Source organism: Engraulis encrasicolus, chromosome 24 (assembly GCF_034702125.1).
Source record: "Engraulis encrasicolus isolate BLACKSEA-1 chromosome 24, IST_EnEncr_1.0, whole genome shotgun sequence".
Classification (NCBI taxonomy): Eukaryota; Metazoa; Chordata; class Actinopteri; order Clupeiformes; family Engraulidae; genus Engraulis; species Engraulis encrasicolus.
In genome coordinates, this window is record NC_085880.1 from 45,074,096 (window position 1) to 45,094,576 (window position 20,481).

Below are 20,481 nucleotides of genomic sequence, written 5' to 3' on the forward strand. Positions count from 1 at the left end.
ACCCTACAACGCCTAAATCGGCATGTAAGTGATACGCCTTTTTATCCAGACAAGGCAGCAACCCTTGCGTATTACGGCGCGCGTGAACAATGCGAATGGGGGAGGGAGGGAGGGAGGCGAGAGAAAACATCTGGCTGTTGCGACCACATGGGCTCTCCACACGGAGCTGAAATCTAAACTTAGCAGCATACAGGGACGGACACCGCTACATGCACAATCACGCCCTTGCCGAATGGGCCAACGGGTTTGAGAGAGAGAGAGAGAGAGAGAGAGAGAGAGAGAGAGAGAGAGAGAGAGAGAGAGAGAGAGAGAGAGAGAGAGAGAGAGAGAGCATAGTGGTGGGATGAACGGAAATTGTTTTTCCAGTATGACTGAGACGCCAAAGGAGAACTCCACCGCGCAGTGATGCTTTTGGAGTTGTGAGGACCGATTTTCACCTCAAGGAAAAGTACAGCAAGGATAACCAGTTCGGATACTTTCAGTCTTCGCCTCTATTGCACGGTGGCATTTAAAACCTAATCAATAAGGTGGAAGGACCGAATACGTTCAGCTGACAGAAACTGAAGGTAAGACATTGTGAAGAAAATATATCGCACAAACTAGTGAGGTAGCCACCTCGTCGTCGCTTCAATGAGTCGCTAGCTAACTTGCTCTTACGGTATATTGCCATTCAGCCATCTTGCTAAGAAATAGGCTAATTAGAATATAAAAAGCCTTGTAGGTCGATAGCCTACTGTGTGGAAATGAAACTAGGAAATGCCGGTTATAGGACCTAAAGGAATTATACAATAGGAACAACACACGATACAATGCAATGCGGTGATATCGACCTGTACCTTTCTGAAGTTAGTGTGGAATGTTACAATGTGTGACTGTGCATCTTTTCTACAGAGGGGGAGGCGACGTCACTTCGAAACAAAGTTACGAAAACGTGATGTGAAATGTTCCGGTCAAGAACTTAAATGCCAATTGATGAGCAGCGACAGCGAGGCTGGCGACGGCGCAAAAGGAAAAGAGGCTCTCCTATCCAGGGGGACCGTTTGACGAACACGCGTCGGAGATGTCTCTGTGGATGATATTACCTGTCAGCCTACCAGCCCTGACAATTACTGGGATATGGGTCGTGTAAGTTATAGCTCTAGCTCTGCCTGTCTCTTTTCCCAATTGATTTTTCGAGTGATTTATTTAAGCCTGTGGATAGCAAATCTGGACTTATGGCCGTTGATGCTTCTTATGAGCTGTCGTGGAAAGCAGTTGGCATTCCGGTGTTGAAAGACACATGTTGCTTTTCGTTGTCCTTGCCTGATGTTGTGGTTCGTTCTATTTGTCAAATCGGATTTGTCCCCCATACAACAAGATCTCATTCACACACTGATACTGAAACACACCTGTAGCATTACTTTGACATGTACTGGGTGTCTCTTAAATCTGAATATTTTTGGGAACCTGGTTTGTCTATGGCAGACCCACCTACCTATTCTGACAATGTGTGCTAAGCAAGGACTCCACTTCTTACTTTCAAGCATATCTTTGGGATCACACTTTATATCACACTTCACACTTAAAATCATTGCTGCGTGGAAGCAGTTGGAATCAGTGGGACAATGAATGAACATCAAGAATTACAGTGGAACTAGGTCCAAAGCCCTGTTTAATATGGCTTGCGTAATGCGTTGACAAATAGACCTATGAAAGTTTAATTGCGTCAAGGGATCCAGGTCTGGTCACCCACCCATTGCTAACAGACATATCTGCTTGTCTGAACTTGAATGTCTTTTTCTGGTCTCATGGAAGCATTGTGTTGTCACAGCTGAGGCAATCACTATAAGATACTTCCCCCCCCTGTCCTAATGGAAGCGGAATAGCTGGAGACTGGGGTGTGTGTGTGTGTGTGTGTGTGTGTGTGTGTGTGTGTGTGTGTGTGTGTGTGTGTGAGAGAGAGAGAGAGAGAGAGAGAGAGAGAGAGAGAGAGAGAGAGAGAGAGAGAGAGAGAGAGAGAGAGAGAGAGAGAGAGAGAGAGAGAGAGAGAGAGAGAGAGAGAGGAGATAATGTCTCTGTGTCTGTGTTTGTGCACACATGTGCATATGTGCATGTCTGTGAGTGTAGGTGTGCTTAAGGGTTTGTCTGCATTTATTTGTGCCTGTCTTTTAACTGCAGTACAGAGAGCAGGTGTGGATTCATGAAGAAGGGGGTGGGGGGGTGGGGGGTGTCAGAAAACTTGTGCAGCAGCAGAGCGCGGGGGGGGTTGTTAGATGAGCAACGGAGAGGCAGGGAGGAGAGGAGGAGGAGGAAGAGAAGAGGGAGAGAGAAGGAGATGGGTTGAGGGAGGAGAGGAGCAGAGGAGATCAGTGGATAGGAGTGGTGGAGGCGGAGGATAGGAGAGGAGGAGATGAGAGGAGAGGAGAGGAGGAAGAGGGAGAGAGGGGTTGAGAGAAGAGGAGAGAGGAGAGGAAGAGGAGGTGAAGAGAGGATAAGAGTGGAGGAGGAGCAGAGGAGATGAGAGGAAGAGGAGGAGAGAAGAGGAGATGAGGGAGGAGGAAGAGGGAGAGAGCAGGAGAGGGGTTGAGAGAAGAGGAGAGGAAGGAGGAGGACGAGGGAGAGCGTAGGATAGGGGTTGAGAGAAGAGGAGAGAAGAGAAGAGGAGGGAGGAGGGCAGCCCACCTGTTTGGCTGTGAACTCTGCAGGAGTCTAGTCCGGGCCCCTGTGATCACTGCCACTCAGGAATGCAGCCCTGGCAGCCAGAGTGGGGAGGTGTGCAGCGCTGTACTGCGCTGTGCTGAACACAACACAGCACTCTTTCTGTTCCACTCCCTCTACTTCAGGTTTCTCATGCACCTTGTTCTTGTAGTTTTGATCCTGTGTGGTGACACTCTATACGGCATGTTGGTTTGTCAGATGGTCGGAAACTGGTTTTACTTTTTGGAGGGTGCTTTGTGCACATCATTGGTCTTGGGACCTTGTATTGAGTGTCTGTCTGTCTCTCTCTGTGTCTGTGTGTGTGTGTGTGTGTGTGTGTGTGTGTGTGTGTGTGTGTGTGTGTGTGTGTGTGTGTGTGTGTGTGTGTGTGTCTGTGTCCAAGGGAGTAACTTTGACTTTGACATTGGTGGGGACACAAAATTGGTGGTGGTTCGGGGGAGAAAATTTAGAAAATACAATTGTTAAAAGTACAATTTTAACGCAATATGTGAATGTATTAGCCTATGAATTAATGTAGCTCAATGGTTTTATAGGGGGATGATTTTTGACCATTTTCATTGTGTCTGTGTGTGTGTGTGTGTGTGTGTGTGTGTGTGTGTGTGTGTGGGGGGCTGATTACCAATCATAAGTTCATGGCACACAGATGTTATATCAATGAGCAGATGATATGTCAACGAGCGTTCCTTAGGAAGTTGGTCTTTCAATCACACGGTTGCAGGCTTAAATCCCACCCTTAGGCTACCTCTGTTTACACCTCCATCCATGACTGGAGTGAAATTGACCAAGCAGCTAGTTCTGATACAACATTGCTCCAGAGACTGTTACCAATAACATATAAGTAGCTTTGGGTTCAAATGTCAGCAAAGTGGTATTGCCTAAGTTGCCTAACTAAGTTCTGCCAATAGGCCTAGCCTACTCACTTTATTGACATTTAGGCCTATTTTAACAGCAACAAAAATGACACTGACATTTGCAAACCTTTTCTTGAAATAAGCTTGCATGTTTTTTTAAATAAAAAATAAATAAGACCCGGCCCAGAAAACTTTTTTGGGTTCCGGTGCCGACTGACCCTTTTTATCCTCCAAAATTAGCTATGCTGTGTGGACTGTTGTAGCCTACATACAAAACAACACATTCTCATAGGCTAACTCCCTATCTCTCGCTTTCTCCCTGCCTGTAGCTGCGTTTGCATCATAGCAGCCTACAGGCAACACACGTGCGCGTGCAAGTGTCTTTGCGCAGCGCGTCTTGACAGAAATCCCAGCGATGTCACCACATAGTTGCGCACCAACTGTGTCACGTTGTAGGCGAATTTTAATGCTACAACATACCAGTTAGCTTTGTAGCCCTTCTACATGACCGAAATGCAAGTAGGTGTAGGCCTATCTGCGATTTTTGAATGATGTTGGTTACATACTCTTCATGGAAGAAGGCTTCCATTTCAGCCGCGTTGGATGTTCAGCGAGATCAGAACCAAGTCGCAGCAATTAGTCTAGGCTACTCAAGTAGTCCTACAGTTAAATAGCCTGTAAAACCAAGTCAGGTTAATTTAATATGAAATAAGGGAAATGTTTTGCCGAAGTGTAGCCTTCCTTTAGGAACTCTTTCATTTACCACATGGGTCGCGTTAACAGAGGTTTGTCCGACGGATTTTTTAAAAGGAAGACTGAAGATTCTGAAGCCTGCCCGTCCTTTCGACGGTAGTTTAAATAGGCTACACCCGTATTAGTAGATCAAGTGTGCATTTCAATTCGTTATTATCTGCGCTGCGCAGATAGGCCTACCACATTTCTTCTTAAATAGACCACTTTATCCTTCACCTTTCTCCGCCTCTCTCTGCTTGTCACGCAACTATTACGCATCTGCAGGGCTCCGGTCCCTGCACCCAAATAGTGAATTAGAAATTGCCGATGATGTCGGCACAACTGTTGGAATAGGCTAATTAAGATTCAGAACCGTTTGTAGGCCTATACGTAGGACTAGGCTACTACATTTCACCACAATCTGATTTAATGGCAGGGCGAAGTTATCCCTCTATCGCATTTCATAAAAGTTTTCATAAGTTTTTTTTTTTCATACTCAGGCGTCGCCACAAACTCCTCGCTTGAAACAAAAAGTACTGTAGGCAGGCCTATGTACCAGAAATAGTAACGCACGGTGTCTTACATAAGTAACTTTAATCTGACGTTTTGAAATGGTAGTTGTTAGACTAGGCCGTTACTGAAAAAAAGTAGTGCGACTACAACGTTACCGGCAACACTGGTCGTGATTACACAGTAGGGGGCTAAATATTGGTGGGGACGTGTCCCTACCGTCCCCACCATAAATTACGCCCATGTCTGTGTCTGTGTCTGTATCTGTGTTTCTCTGTGTCTGTGTGTGTGTGTGTGGTGTGAGGGGGTGGGGTGTAAACCGGGAACGGAGTTGTATAAAGTAGAAGTAGACATACTCTTCTTAGATTTGTAATTATAACACTAGCTATATGATACACTAGCGATATGATATTACACTAGCGATATGATATTACACTAGCGATATGATATTACAATGATTCAACACTAGCGATATGATATTACATGGATTCAACTTTCAGAGCACTTCTACTTCTACTTTACACAACTCCGCTCGGGGGCACTTGGGCCATTGTTAGCCGCTATGCTTGAGCAGACTCTAGGAATACAGACAGGTTGGTGTGTAGTGGGGGGTGTATGTTAGACTCTAGGAATACAGACAGGTTGGTGTGGAGTGGGGGTGTATGCTTGAGCGAACTTTAGGAATACAGACAGGTTGGTGGTGGGTAGTGGGGGTGTATAGTGTGACCATCGGCCCTTAGCCCCCCCAGACCCAGACCAGCGCAGCAGCATTCTCTGCAAGAACACTTCCTATGGCACTGCAGGAAGCACCCCCCCCCCTTTTCATGTGGAGCTGTCGCCCCTGACCATGGGCCTGCTGGCTGGGGTGACAGACTAGGGGCGGTTTGAGGAAATCTGAGGCCCTGGGCAAAGAACAATTTTGAGGCCCCCTTTAAATTATTAATAAATAATCGATGGTGTATAAATGCAGGCAGTGGCGTAACAACGGAAACATGGGCCCAAAAGCAAGATTATCTAGGTGGGCCCCATCGAGCTGCAGCCAAGGGCCCCGAAAGCTTAAATTGCCACCGCATGAAAAATCGATGCATAAATGTCGATTGACGACGGGGCCCCTGACTGCATGGGGCCCCGGGCAATTGCCCGACTTTGCCCAATGATAGAACCGCCCCTGAGACTATCTAGTGTCCCCGTAACAAGTGGTTACTTCAGATGTGAATCTGCACACTTTTGTGCAAAGAAGCTTTACTTGACTTGCAAGTTTTCGGTCCTTAGACTTTCATCAGGCAGAGTCTGAGCTTCTTTGCCCAAAAAAAGACCTGAAGTGTGCGTATTGTCTCCTTTTTATATGGAAATTTCAACTGAATCCTGCACCTTCTAAACAGATGAGCGGTGGCCTATCACAACTTTAGTACTCAAGATTTGAGAAAGCCAGCGGTTGGTCAAAACTAAATGGATATAGAGATGCTGAAGGAATGTAAACAAATCAAAGGGAGGGAGAGGAGTAGAAGAAGACAATTGAGTTAGGAATCAAATCACGAAGTATGTGTAGACCCCCGTAATGCACGTCGTTCCACCAGTGAAACGCTGTAATAGTCATTGAATAGTTAACTACCATATAGAACTGCACTACTATGACACAACACAGGGCCTTTAGTGATGCACTATGACTTGGTCATTGCTATTCTGGTAACAGCAAATTTATAACAAATGTATAATTTAAACTTAATGGGTTAATTAAACGTGTCTTACGTCCTCTGTTCCTGATCTCAGAGCAGGATAAAAAGCAGAAGGTTTCTTTTGCTGTTCTGTTATCAGTGTCATTTACAAAAGTGACCTATTGCCATAAATGGTCTTCTGATCTTTGCATGACTTCTCTCTATTGTTTTAATCAAACTATACACCATGACCTAGGGGAACAAACAAACCATTGAAAAAATACAATTAAACAACTATTTCGTTTTCTGCTAAGACTTGCCAGACTTGTGTTTGTACTACCCAGCTCACTTACATAAGTCACGTGGAGGTGGCGGAATGTGGCCAGTGCTTTTCTGAAGTGTTTCCAACTGTTTTGCACAAATGCCTGTCTAAGGTTTCCATGAGAGTATATGCATATGCACAGGAACAGATTATGAGTCCATTGGCCAGACAACAAGAAACCACCCCAACCCACACACACACACACTCACACACTCCCTACATGGAGTCGTGAGGTTCGAAAAGATTTGGGTGTTTACCAAAGAGAGCTTTTGTTGTTGGGGGTTCAAGGGTTTTGTCCCCTGAGAAAAATACAAATGACCGTACCGGTAGTTAGATGTGCCATTTTACACAATATAAGAATGTAAATATAGACTAGTGATGAAGTGTTTTCTTGTTGCATGGAGGCTTGGGTTTCAGGGGCCCCCCTTGTGTCTTGGGCCCCTGGGCCTGGGCCCGGTAGGCATGTACACTAGGTTGTCCTTATTGACTGAGCACAAGGAAAATGTGGTCAGTCTCCCTTTTCTTAGGGCCCCAAGCGCTGCGCAAGCCAGCAAAGCTCAGACCCAGTTTATATATGGGTGGATCTGGACTTAGCCTACATGTGTAAACAACAGGGGTACACATTCATTCGCTCAGACGCTAGCAAGTCTTTTTTTCCCCAGTTGTTATTCTTAAACTAGCGAGCTTACATAAAGCGGCCATCTGAGAAAAGAAATTCGCAGAAACGAGCTGAGAAGCAAACTACTCCAGGGCTTAAAGTAAACTAGGGTTGCATTCCAGCAATAATGTTCCTGAACTCTGAAAAGGCTGACAGTTCTGGGTAAAAGTCACTCACTGTAGGGAGGTCAATTGATCGTAAAATCATTACAGTCATCAGAACGGTTTTGTTTTTTTTTGTTGCTCCATAATGCACTCTGAGTCTGTACCTCATGTGGCACGCTGTAATAGTCATTGAAAAGTTAACTCCTATAGTACTACACTACTATGACATAACACAGTGCCTTTAGTAATGCACTATGACATGGTCATTGCCATTCTCGTGACAGCAAATTTATAACAGTGTGTCTTAATGAGTCAAAATATCTTTTTGGCTTTTTGGGCAGGGCTTTGAACCGGTTCAAGGAACGAAAACGAAAACCAGGAACTTTTTGTATTTTACAGGGAACAGAAACGTTATCATTTTTTGTGTTCTGGAACGGGAACACTTATTAAAAAATAATGGTAACCGGTTAATACCGTTCCTCAAACTTAAAAAAAAAGTAATTATTTTCCTGGGCACGTTACCATGATGGCTGAGGTTCACGTCCTGTGTGACATCAGACATTTTCTGACTGAATGGAGAGAGAGCTGTGGACTACAAAGTCTCCACTCCACATCTTAAGTAAGAGAAACACTGTCATACAAAAGGGCAGAGTTTCGATTGCATCATTGTAAGACATTGCAGAGAAGCGCGTGTAAAGCGCACCAACAGTTTGACGTTATTGGACATCCATGGCTGCTTCAAATATGCACAAACTCACAAGTCAGAGTGGAGCGCGCATTGTCATCATTCAGGTTTATTCTCCGCTTAGGTCGTCCCTGAATGACAAAATTCTGGAGGATATTCATCTCATCCACTTGAATAAACAATTTGGAATGTAGGCTGACTCATTTGCGCTTCCGTCTTTCTTGGTTAAATAACGTCAGTTAGGCCTATGGGGAGTAATCAGCTGACAGGAACGAAATTAACCGTTCCGGGAACAATATTTTTTGTTCTAACCGGTTCGGGAACGTCGATTTATTGGTGGAACTCATAACCGGAAACGTTATAATTCCGTTTCTGTTCGGAACGGAATGTTTGGAAAAAAATAACAGTTCAAAGCCCTGTTTTTGGGCCTTTATTTCGGATAGGACAGTGAAACGTGACCGGAAGTGAGTGTGGAGCAAGAGGTGGGGTAATGTTGGGAAATGACCCAGTCCGAATTTGTACCTGGGGGCCTCTGACCCTGGGCATGCAATCCCATATATGTGGGGGTCACAGCCACAGAACACCCCCCACCCCCAACCAACCACCCCACCCAAAAGTCATCATAACTGCGATGAATTTCTTGTCATTCAGGACTATCAGCTTTTGGCATATGTAAATGATCGCATGTCAGATAAAAGTTAATGATATTTGGGCCCAAATCAAGTTTTACAATGCCAGTTGTGTGCTGATGGTTTGCTTACCCTTAGCCACGGTGGCGTGCAGCACATGTACCTCCAAGTTGGTGTCTTGAGAAACTGGCTTCATGCTAGATGTTTTCTGTATCAGGAGAAATAAATCGTGATGAAAATCAATATCCAGGAAAATATATTGTTATGTTTTTTGTGGCCTAAGCCCAGTCATACACACATTGAGAGTTATTCGGCTATTGCTCTTACTTGCTGACCTTTGAAGGTCAAGGTTGGGTGGAGGAGGCTGTGCCATGGCTGAAAGGATGCTTCACAAATACTCTCCTATCACATCCCCCAGTCCAGAGAGAGAGAGAGAGAGAGTGAGAGAGAGAGAGAGAGAAGCCAGACTGGAAGACCAAGGGACAAATGCAGGGAGAGAGAGAGAGAAATAGAGAGATATTGCAGGAGATAGAGGGATACACACACACACACACACACACACACACACACACACACACACACACACACACACACACACACACACACACACACACACACACACGCACACGCACGCACACACACACACTATTTTAGCTGTGCAGATATACTATATAATACAAAAACAGACAATATACCCATGCATGTACTTTATGCTGATATATTATAGTAGCAGCATAAACTCCACTCTCCTATATCCAAACACATCCTGTATAAAAGTGCAGTGCAGTATGACACATGCATGATCCAATGCATTTGGACTGGCATGCAGAGCTGTTCCTGTTCCTCATCAAGGTGGAGAGGCCCTCATCAGTCTGTCTGGGCTCCTGTGGATGTTCGGGAGAGAGGGAGGGAGAGAGGGGGAGAGGGGGAGAGAGGGAGGGAGAGAGGGGGAGAGGGGGAGAGAGGGAGAGAGGGAGAGAGAGAGAGAGAGAGGGAGGGAGCTGGGTGTGAAGCCCCCTCTGTGGTGTTTCGTAACAGGGGCAGAGTCACAGAAGCATGAGGCTGGCGGGAAGAAAGAGAGGGAGAGGGAGAAGGAGCGACAGAGAGGGAGAGAGAGAAGGAGTGTGTGACAGAGAGAGAGAAGGAACAAGAGAGAGAGGGGGTGAGAGAGAGAGAGAGAGAGAGAGAGAGGAAGCAAGAGGGAGAGAGAGAAGGAGCGAGAGAGAAGGAGTGAGAGAGAGAGAAGGAGCGAGAGAGAGAAGGAGCGCGGCGCGTGCGAGAGAAAGAGCAAGAACGTGAGAGAGAGAGAAGGAGCGAGAGAGAGAAGGAGAGAGAGAGAGAGGCCCACCATCTGTGTTTTTTTCATGAGTTTGTGTTCTTTACTCTCCAGTTTGAGGCAGGCACATTGCCTCAGAGCTCAGCAGTGGAGGAAAAGAGAGAGGGGGGAAAAAACTACAAAAATACAGATGTCACGCACCGGAGGGGAGCAATTCATTCACCCGAAAGGAAATGAAGGGAGTTGATTAGTTCATTACACTTAAAGGTGCACTGTGTACTATTTTTAGTTGTTTATTTCCAGAATTTATACTGCCCATTCACAAGTGTTACCTTTTTCATAAATACGTACTTAAACGTAAACAAAACGTAAAAAATCTTCACAGAGGCCTACTCCAAATATTTTCCCAAAAGGTATCACTGTTTGCTAGTTGTCTGCTGATGTTGCATAACCTTTTGGATGTTATTGGGAATAAATCAAGATGTTTAAAAAAAAAAAAAATGTAAACAAACACTTGCCCCAGAAACTCGGAAACGGCTGAAGAAAAATAAAAATCTCAGGTGCTGACAAGTCCAGGGTAGTGTGAGCATTACAACTGCATGTTGAAATTGGCTGAATTTATCCTTTAATCCTTTCTATTTCTCTCCTTTGCATTCTGAGATTATCACATGAATCATCTTGCAGCACCAATCTACATGTTGTAATTGCATTACTATCCTCCCTCCTCCCTCCTCCCTCCTCCCCTTCATCTTTGTCCCTCTATGTTAGCACACTGCCTCTGTTCACATGTTAATGTGGATACCCACATGCACTATTGCAAACTACATACAGGCTGACATAATTGTGTGTGTGTGTGTGTGTGTGTGTGTGTGTGTGTGTGTGTGTGTGTGTGTGTGTGCGTGTGTGCGTGTGTGTGCGAATTTATTTTCTGTCAAAACTGCTCCATGGTAAGCCCATACAGGTGCAGTATCCCGTTAAGGCATGATTTTATAAATTAGCTGTTACCAGAATGGCACTGACCAAGTCGTAGTGCATTACTAAAGGCCCTGTGTTATGTCATAGTAGTGTAGTACTTAGGGCTGGGTATCACAGTCATGTTCCTGTATCGATTCGATTTCGATTCTTAGGGCTTTGAATCGATTAATCACGATTCAATTCGATTCGATTCGATTCACTCCGAATCGATTCAATCCGTTCCCTTCTTGGTGCCAGGATTTCCCCCAAAAGATACTGTTGCCTATTTTTATATATAAATGTCAAAGGGCTGTGGCTTGACAGTGTTAACAGATTGCTAATTTGTAATAAGTAGGCCTAGGCCTAATTGACTAATACCTACTGGGTATTTTCAATAGACCTAAATTAAACAAAAAGAACAAAAAGAAAAAGAACCAAAAAAATCGATTTTGTGCCCTGTGAATCGATTATGTGAATTTTAAATGATATTGATCGATTATCGATTGAATCGATTATTTTACCCAGCCCTAGTAGTACTATGGTAAGTACCCTTTCAATGTCTATTACAGCATTCCACTGGTGGAGCAGCGGGCATTATGGGGCTACAGTTCTATAGCATGCAGCTAATATTTGCCAGAAGTTAAGCTTACTGAAGTTATCGGCTTTACCACTTTTTTGCAGCAGAAAGTTAGATGCGCAAGGCCACTGGTTATGAGTCATTATGCTCTCTGAAACACCGTAGCTATAGAAAACTACAGACTGATGTGCTTGTGTGTGCGTGTCTGTGCGCGTGTGCGCGCGCGTTTGTGTGTCTGTGTCTGTGTCTGTGTCTTTGTGTGTGTGTCTCTCTCTCTTTCTTTCTCTCTGTGTGTGTGTGTGTGTGTGTGTGTGTGCGTGCGTGTGTGCATGCGTGCGTGCGTGCGTGTGTGTGTGTGCACGCGTGTGTATATGTGTGTGTGTGCTGCTGTTACTGAGGGTGACCTGGTAACAGTGAGTGTGTTTGTTCACATCAGCGGTGATGGCAGATGGCTTGGGACTGTGTTTGTTTACCAAATGTAATTTCTGCTCACTGCCACGGAGACAGAGCTGGGCAGCCAGGGTGACTCAGGTGATCAGTCTCTGTTTGAGGAGAGAGAGAGAGAGAGAGAGAGAGAGAGAGAGAGAGAGAGAGAGAGAGAGAGAGAGAGAGAGAGAGAGAGAGAGAGAGAGAGAGAGGGTGGGTAGGGGGTCAGAGAGACAGACAGAGAGGGGGTCGGGGGGTGAAGAAGAGGAAGAGGAAGATGAGGGGGTGTGGGTTGTGGCTGGGAGACAGCGGAAGAGAGGGTACTGATGCAGAGAGAGAGAGAGAGAGAGAGAGGCAGGGAGAGAGAGAGAGAGATGATGATGATGATGATGATGATGATGATGTGAGAGAGATCCAAAGAGCCTTAATTACTCCTTAGCCTACTGCTGACCTTGTCTCCATGCAGAATGTGTGTGTGTGTGTGTGTGTGTGTGTGTGTGTGTGTGTGTGTGTGTGTGTGTGTGTGTGTGTGTGTGTGTGTGTGTGTGTGTGTGTGTGTGTGTGTGTGTGTGTTTGTGACTGTGTGTGTGCGTGCGTGTGTGTGTGCGTGTGTGTCTTTCCCTGTTTAAAATGGTAGGCTACTGTATCTTTATACTAATTCGCTACAAGACATAAAGACCAAATGGTTCCCTCTATGTTAAATCCTCAACCTTTTTTGAATAAATGCCCCCCTTACCTCACCATAAGATTACCAACGCCCCCTTACCCTCATCATAAGCTTACCAACGCCCCCTTACCCTCATCATAAGCTTACCAACGCCCCTCTACCTCATCATAAGCTTGCCAACGCCCCCTTACCCTCATCATAAGCTTACCAACGCCCCTCTACCTCATCATAAGCTTGCCAACGCCCCCTTACCCTCATCATAAGCTTGCCAACGCCCCCTTACCCTCATCATAAGCTTGCCAACGCCCCCTTACCCTCATCATAAGCTTACCAACGCCCCCTTACCCTCATCATAAGCAAACAACTGAAGCTCATAGTGAAGATGGTGGATACTGACCGATCAAATGGAGTTTGATCATTTCCTTCCAGGTACAGAGGACATAATTATGGTACTAATACAATAATCATCACACATCTGGCAACACTGTGCCCCGTTGTCTTCTCTCCAGTTAAGATTTCCGGTCTGTCTCCCGTCAGTGCACCAGAGGGGTATACTAAGAAGCTGGTTCAGGAGTAATGCCCAGTGTACATCAAGCGCTACCAACGCGACCCAGGTAGCTGGGGTGGTTGAAGAAGTTTCGCCATGAATTAGTTTTATTCGCTCTGGACGCTGCACTGGCATGTTTGATTCAGCTAATCACATAACGGCTCTGTCTTGACAGCCTGGGACATTCCTCGATATGAACGTTCCAATTGGTTTTCACCGAACGGCATCATAGCGAATTCGCTTAAGATTAGCTTGAGTTTAATCGTCAAAAATTCGCCCAGGTCGCTCAAGAAGCTTTGCTCCTGCCGAATTCGCTCTGGTAGCTTTATTCGCCTTCCCTCCATAGAGAAACAATGACTTCCGCCGCGCAGGTCGCTTTGTTCGCCTTCGATGTACACGGGGCATAAACCAGGTTAAGTTAAGAGGTAAATCATCTAATAGAAGAGCCTGGAGTCCTCATTTTCTTTTTTGTAAAGATCTTTTTGGTGTTTTACGACTTTATTTGACAGGACAGTTTGAGAGGTGGACAGGAAGCGAATGGGGAGAGAGAGATGAGGAGGGGTCGGCCGCGTGGCAGACGAGACGTGTACCCTACCGGCTGGCCACGCCAGGGCCCCTCATTTTCTTTTTTAACTCCTGAACCAGTTTCTTAGTGTAGGCCCCAGATGGTAAAGCTGAAGGGAAGGTGAGGGAAGAGTTCAGGAGACTTCTGGCTGTTGCTGCTGGTCATGTCTGGTCAGGTGGCTTATGAATGATTCATATCAGCTGTGGGGGCCCGAGTCGAATGTGCTGACGTGGCCGACCCCCCCCCATCATCATGCATGGCCACGTCCACACTTTGCATAAGCACTCACCCCCTTACACACACACACACACACACACACACACACACACACACACACACACACACACACGCACACACACGCACACACACGCACACACACACAGCTTTGCGGGAAAATGGCTCATTATTGATTAGGAGGTGGCTCCACGCCGGCTTCACCACGCTCCCTTGTCATCAGATCACGATCTAGAGTTCGTTGACTCTGCAGTCTTCAACCTCTAAACTAGTGTTTCTCAACGTGGGCTCTACAGCCCCCGAGGGCACTGGCAGGCTTATGATGAGGTCAAGGGGGCATTTGTTCCAAAAAGGTTGAGAACCACTGATCTAGAGTTTGTTGACTCGGGAGTCGCGACCTCCAAGCGGTCGGTCATGGTCACCCTGAGCTGGGTAGGAATGTCCTGGGTGTTCCAGTCAGATGACTAAACGACCCGGTGACTCGACCCAAATTCTGGGTTAATCTGGCTCTGGGATTTCCCCCCTCTCCCCTCTCCCCTCTCGTTACTGTAGATTGGATCAGATTTTGCCCAATAAGCAGGTGCCACACTCACACACACACACACACACACACACACACACACACACACACACACACACACACACACACACACACACACACACACACACACACACACGCAGCCTAGTTCACTATGTTCCCTTATTGACTCATGACGTGATAAAGTAGATTGACCTCAGTGTCAAGGTCACCATAACTTCACAAGAAGCTAATAATCCCTGTTACTGTAATCCCTGGATGAAAAAGCTGCCAGTGCATTAGCCCCATTGTAGACATTATTTGGGATTAATATGAATATCTGTATTACTTACATGAGCGGCTTGCTCTTACTGTAGATCAGGTGGTCTTGGGGTTTAGAAGCGTAGTCCCAGCCTCTTATAACGTGAAGTCATGACTAGGTTCAGTACTGTAAAGGGCCTTTGGTTAAAAGAGGGAGGTTGCCTTCTAAAAAAACGGAAATCGTTAAAAAAATAAGGGAAAAAAAGTAAAAAAAAATAAAAAATAAAAATTAAACAAAAATGTTTACATTTCGGAAACTATGGCGGCTACATTTAAACTATGGCGGTGCGCCATAGTTTCCTCAATGTACAGGAAACACTGCACTGCATGAAGTTACGACTAAGTTTTGTACTGTAAATGGCCTTCGGTTGAAAGAGTGAGGTTGTAAGCAACTGAATTGCATTTCCGTTTTCCTAGTCCAAAACATGTCCAGCAGTCACCCACTACAACTTCTGTTTTGGCTAACATGACTGATGAATGAGAATTTTGAGCAGCTGTGCCCTAGTGGTTAGGGAGTTGGTCTTCCAATCTGGGGGTTGTAGGTTCAAGTCTCGCCTGGCCTCTCCCTGCACCTCCATCCATGGCTGATGTGCCCTTGAGCAAGGCACATAACCCCACACTGCTCCGAGGACTGTAACCAATACCCTGTAAAATAGTAACTGTAAATCGCTTTGAATAAAGTGTCAGCTAAGTGTAATGTGAAGTTATGTAATGAGAATAATCGTCATATTGCTTCACCATGCCATGGAAGTGGTGTTGCGTAAAATCTGGCATCAGAAGTGAGCCCACTATTTTATCCAGCTATTCACTGCACCAGCACTAATACTTGTTTGTGAAATCACTGGTGGTTTCAGCTATTTGTTAGTAAAATCACCAAGAGTTTGACTAATTGTGCGGTGAATGGCTGAAACAAATAGTGGGTGCGGGATTGCAGCTTCTGAAGCCAGATTGCCCAACACTGTGTGGAAGTGACACTCCAGAATGGACATGAGACTCTAGAATGATGAAGAGTAGAGTAGAATACAGTAGAGTAGCTTTATTGATCCCTGGGGTGTCAAGCAGCTTACATAAATACACACAATGCCCACATGGACATTTCAAGACACATGTAATACAGGTACTAGTCAGGGATGGAGAAAATAAAGACTACAGAAAAATAGAAAATTAAAAAGGCAAATGTGCATAAACGTTATCCCCCTTATGACACTCTATGTGATGGGTATTTACGTTTGTACATTGCATTACATGACACTTAGCTGACTCGTTTGTCCAAAGCGTCTTACAGTTATGTACAGGGTATTGGTTACAGTCCCTGGAGCAATGTGTTTGGGTGCCTTGCTCAAGGGCACCTCAGCCATGGAGTACAGTAGGGACAGGCAAGGGTGGGATTAGAACCTGCAACCCTGTGATCTACAGTCCACTCCAACTCCCCAACCATCACACCATGGTCAGAGAGAGTAGAGAGAGAGAGGTTCCTTTGGCCCATTGTTTCCGGGTTCTATTATTACAAGGGGGAAGGGGGGGAATCCCCCTTTAGGCAGATCTAGGCAGACCTAAGGAGTGTTCTATTCAATGCTAGGAGTATTATGACACGCCCTTTTAGGTAGACCGGAACCTGGTCATGTTAGGTGCCCATAGCAACCTATTACATTGGCATAAAGAATCTCTACCATGGCTGCCCGTGGTGCTTTTCCGAGACTGGTGAGCTGGTAGCTAGGGTGGGGTGGGTTGGGGGTGTACTGTGTTGCTGAGAGGAGTGGGCCCGGGGCCTGTGGAGCTGGCCTGCCTTCCCCAGGGGGTCTGGATTAGGATGGCTGGCTAGCCCTTTAGCCGATTAGCAAGGCACTTCCTTGTCACCATTATGCTGCAATTGTATCATATACCACCACCCTCTTCTTCTGCTTTGCTGATGGTGGGTGGTGGTCATAGCCTTGCGACGCCATCCTATGTACTTCCACCCAAAGATTTTGGCTCCGCACATAGTCTGGCGAAACCCTCCTAGCTCAGTTCGCTCACTGTTTTGCCAATTAGCAAACAGTTGAGAGTGGTGACGCAGAACTCACCCACGAAGCCTGTTATTTTTGCAACACTATATCGTAACAGTCATGCTAATAAAGCACAATATGGGTTTTTGATTTGAATTCGGAACTCCAATAATTTAAATGGCAGAGTAAGATCAGACCATCTCCCACCCTCCACGGAGACGGATTCCTCTTGGCTTTTGCCAGACTGTTTGATGGAGTCAACAGCCGCTTTCGCCCAGGCTATCGTACTGTATACCACCACCCTCCTCCCCTCTTTTTTCTGCTTTGTTGATTGATGATGGTCATGCATGAGGATCCCCATTTATTCTTGAAAATCATGTGACCTCCTTCAGTATACGGCTACTCATGTCATGTTGTAATACATTAAGCTTACATTACAATACATTTAGCAGATGGTTATTGGTTAAGGAGTTGGCATTGGGGTCAAGAGAAGATTGATAATAGCGACATGTGGATGGCGTGAGTGAGTGACTGACTGATCAGTGCTCTGCTCTGCTTTACCGCCATGCTTCCATTGTTGACATGTGGCATGTCCTCAGCGCCTGGTCATCACAGTCCCCTGCCACCGCCATCATGGCTGCTCCCCTCCTCACATCTGTCACCTGTCATATAGCAAAGGTTGAATTTCGTTTTGTGCACCGTGCTGTGGCGTGCGTTCACAATGACCAATGATACTACCCTTTTCCATTTTTCATGTTCCATAGTTCACCTTGCCTTTATAAGCCCCTCTCTCTCTTTCTCTCTCTGTCCCCCACTCTCTCTCTCTCTCTCTCTCTCTGCCCCCCTCTCTCTCTCTCTCTCTGCCCATCTCTCTCTCTCTCTCTCTCTCTGCCCCTCTCGCTCGCGCTCTCTCTCCCCCCCCTCTGTCTCTCTCCCAGTAATAGGGCTTGTCTTCCACAGCTCCTCATTGGCGTAGTTATTGATAGCCACCATCACAGGTCTCGTGCTGTGTTTATTTCTAAGGAAATGAAGTCTATTACTCACCTGTCAAGCTCCTATAGTGATTGATGTGTGTGTGTGTGTGTGTGTGTGTGTGTGTGTGTGTGTGTGTGTGTGTGTGTGTGCGTGTGTGTGTGCGTGTGTGCGTGTGTGTGTGTGTGTGTGTGTGTGTGTGTGTGTGTGTGTGTGTGTGTGTGTGTGTGTGTGTGTGTGTGTGTTCTGCTTTCAGGTATGCCATGGCTCTCTACAATCAACACGTGTGCCCAGTGGAGAACTGGTGAGTGTGCATCCAGACTCAGTATAACACTGGCCAACTTCTTAGCCAATCAGACACGGATGCTTTTTGTTCGCTGCCAGGGGCCTCATCTACCAAGACTTAAGATTTATTATACAGTAGATTTTCGACTCAAAACTGAAAAACTGAGGAAATACATTTGCACCTAAAATACACTGCACTATACACGGCATTGCACTAATAATACTAATATATAATACTACATTATTATTATTCCAGAAGATTTGTACCAGAAGGGCATTTCCTCTGTGGTGATGAAGCCTTCGCATAAAACAAACACGATCCTCACAACTGTTAGCGTACGGTAAATCAAGCTTATTCACACTGCCTCCATACAAACGCAAACAACACGCCTGGACTGGGGACAAACAAACAAAAATAGAATTTCGTTGGGTTTTTTTTTACTCCATGTGTTTGCATTCCACTATTTTGCCCCTGCTATTTTGCACCTGCACCCTACAATCAGAATGTAGTTCTGTGGGCGTCTGTCAGACCGCGAGTCAGCGAGCCTGTGAGTTAAATTCGGTCCATTGCACACCAGGTGACACGAGTTCAGCCGCATATACCCCCAGGAGTGCAGGCCAGGAGTGCAGGCCAGGGATATCAGGCATTCCTGTTTGCTTTTTTTATTTTTTTTGGCGCCGTGGAACAAAATCACTTTTCCACAAGTTGCACAATAGCTTGTCCCTCAAGCAAATTCTCAGAATAAATCGAGTTCATTTGTACGTGTAAGAAAAATAAAACAAATGACTCATTCCACTAGATAAATAGTGTGTGGAGACACAAGAAATGCATGAATCCATCTGACGTGGCATTCTGTGTCTCTCTCAGTCTCAGTCTCTGTCTCTGACGCACTCTCTTTCTCTCTCTCTCTCTCTCTCTCTCTCTCTCTCTCTCTCTCTCTCTCTCTCTCTCTCTCTCTCTCTCTCTCTCTCTCCCTCTCTCTCTCTCTTTCTTCTCTCACTCTCTCTCTCTGTCTCTCTCTCTCTGTCTATCCCACTCTGTCTCTGATGCTCTCTCTCTCTCTCTCTCTCTCTCTCTCTCCCTCTCTCTCTCTCTCTCTCTCTCCGCTCTTCACATGGTGTTTCAGTGTTCCCTTTGGTTGAGCCCATGGGCATTGCGTTGCTCAACTGTTGCTTCAGCCAATGCGGGGTGGCCGTAACACTTACTGTTCTGACCTCAATAATGCACATAATCTGTCTGTCTGCCTGGGAATTAACATGCCGGCGTCGTATCAATATGAGCTACACGTCAAGCTGAGCTGCCCATCCACACATTACTGTAGCACTCATAGGGGTTAGGGTTGTTATGTTTGGGCTATAATGTTAAAAGACTACTGGTTGCTCATCTCATCAGAAAACTAAGTCACACACGTCCCCCACCCTCCTCCACACTCCACCCTCCACCCATCTTGCCAAATACACTGAACCTGAACACAGAAGTCTTAGGAATTCATAGTGCACATTTTAGGAGAGAGAGACAGAGGGAGAGAAAAAGAGAGAGAGAGTAAATTCCTAGGCTTCATAGAAGTTTGTTCCCCTTGGCTCTGACATGGTGCAGCTAGCTGCTTGGTGTTGAGACTAAATCAGGTTTTTTTTTTTACAAAAAGTGCGCTCAGCTCCAAACTGTTCTTTACAAGGTCTTTGGGTGCGAGGGAACAGATTTGTACCTTTGGTTTTGGCCGAAACGTTGGTCTGTCATGCTAACCCGCTGAAATAAAATACAAGTATTGCACTCAAGAGTGCAGCTTTGCTACAAGGAAAGAGACTGAAGCAGGCTACGCACCCACTACCTCCCCCTTCATCCCCTTCTCTGAAGCAGGCTACGCACCAACTACCCCCCCCCCATCCCCTTCTCTTCTTATGGGATCATGAGACCCTGATCAAAAGACCTTAACTCACCAGAGGGTGAAACTTCAAGACTTTAAACTGCCCCACTTTCATATGATTTTGCTAAGCGTCTTATTCCCCACAATGTACAACAATATCATCAGCCTTTATTGAAACACTGATGTTTATTGTATGTTCATTGTAAATGCACATATTGCCTGAAGTATGTCGGTAACGAACTTTCTCACCCCAACTGGAAGTTCCGGCCTTTTCCCTTTACTATCTGGACTTTCCTGTCAGTTTCCAAGTGTCAACGTTTCACCTGCATCTGCCTGTTTGCTGCTGACATCATTGTTTTCGACACAGGAATCAGTTGGTTTGCAGCATTAGCCTGAGGGCCCCGTAGTTTGTTTCAGCCTTTCGATCAACTGAAGGATCTGCTGTTT

At 45.8% G+C, this 20,481-nt stretch overlaps 1 protein-coding gene across 1 annotated transcript in view; it reads left to right on the top strand.

Moving 5' to 3' along the window:
• Positions 1-308: 308 nt before the first annotated feature.
• The window catches only part of zgc:154058 (Transmembrane protein 150A-like), an 82,411-nt gene continuing 62,238 nt past the window's right edge, over positions 309-20,481 (top strand). Inside the window, exons 1-3 of the mRNA XM_063192174.1 lie at positions 309-566; positions 892-1,125; positions 18,141-18,188. Coding sequence (XP_063048244.1) covers positions 1,061-1,125; positions 18,141-18,188 — 113 coding nt within the window. The 5' untranslated portion in view covers positions 309-566; positions 892-1,060. The remainder of the gene's footprint in view (positions 567-891; positions 1,126-18,140; positions 18,189-20,481) is intronic.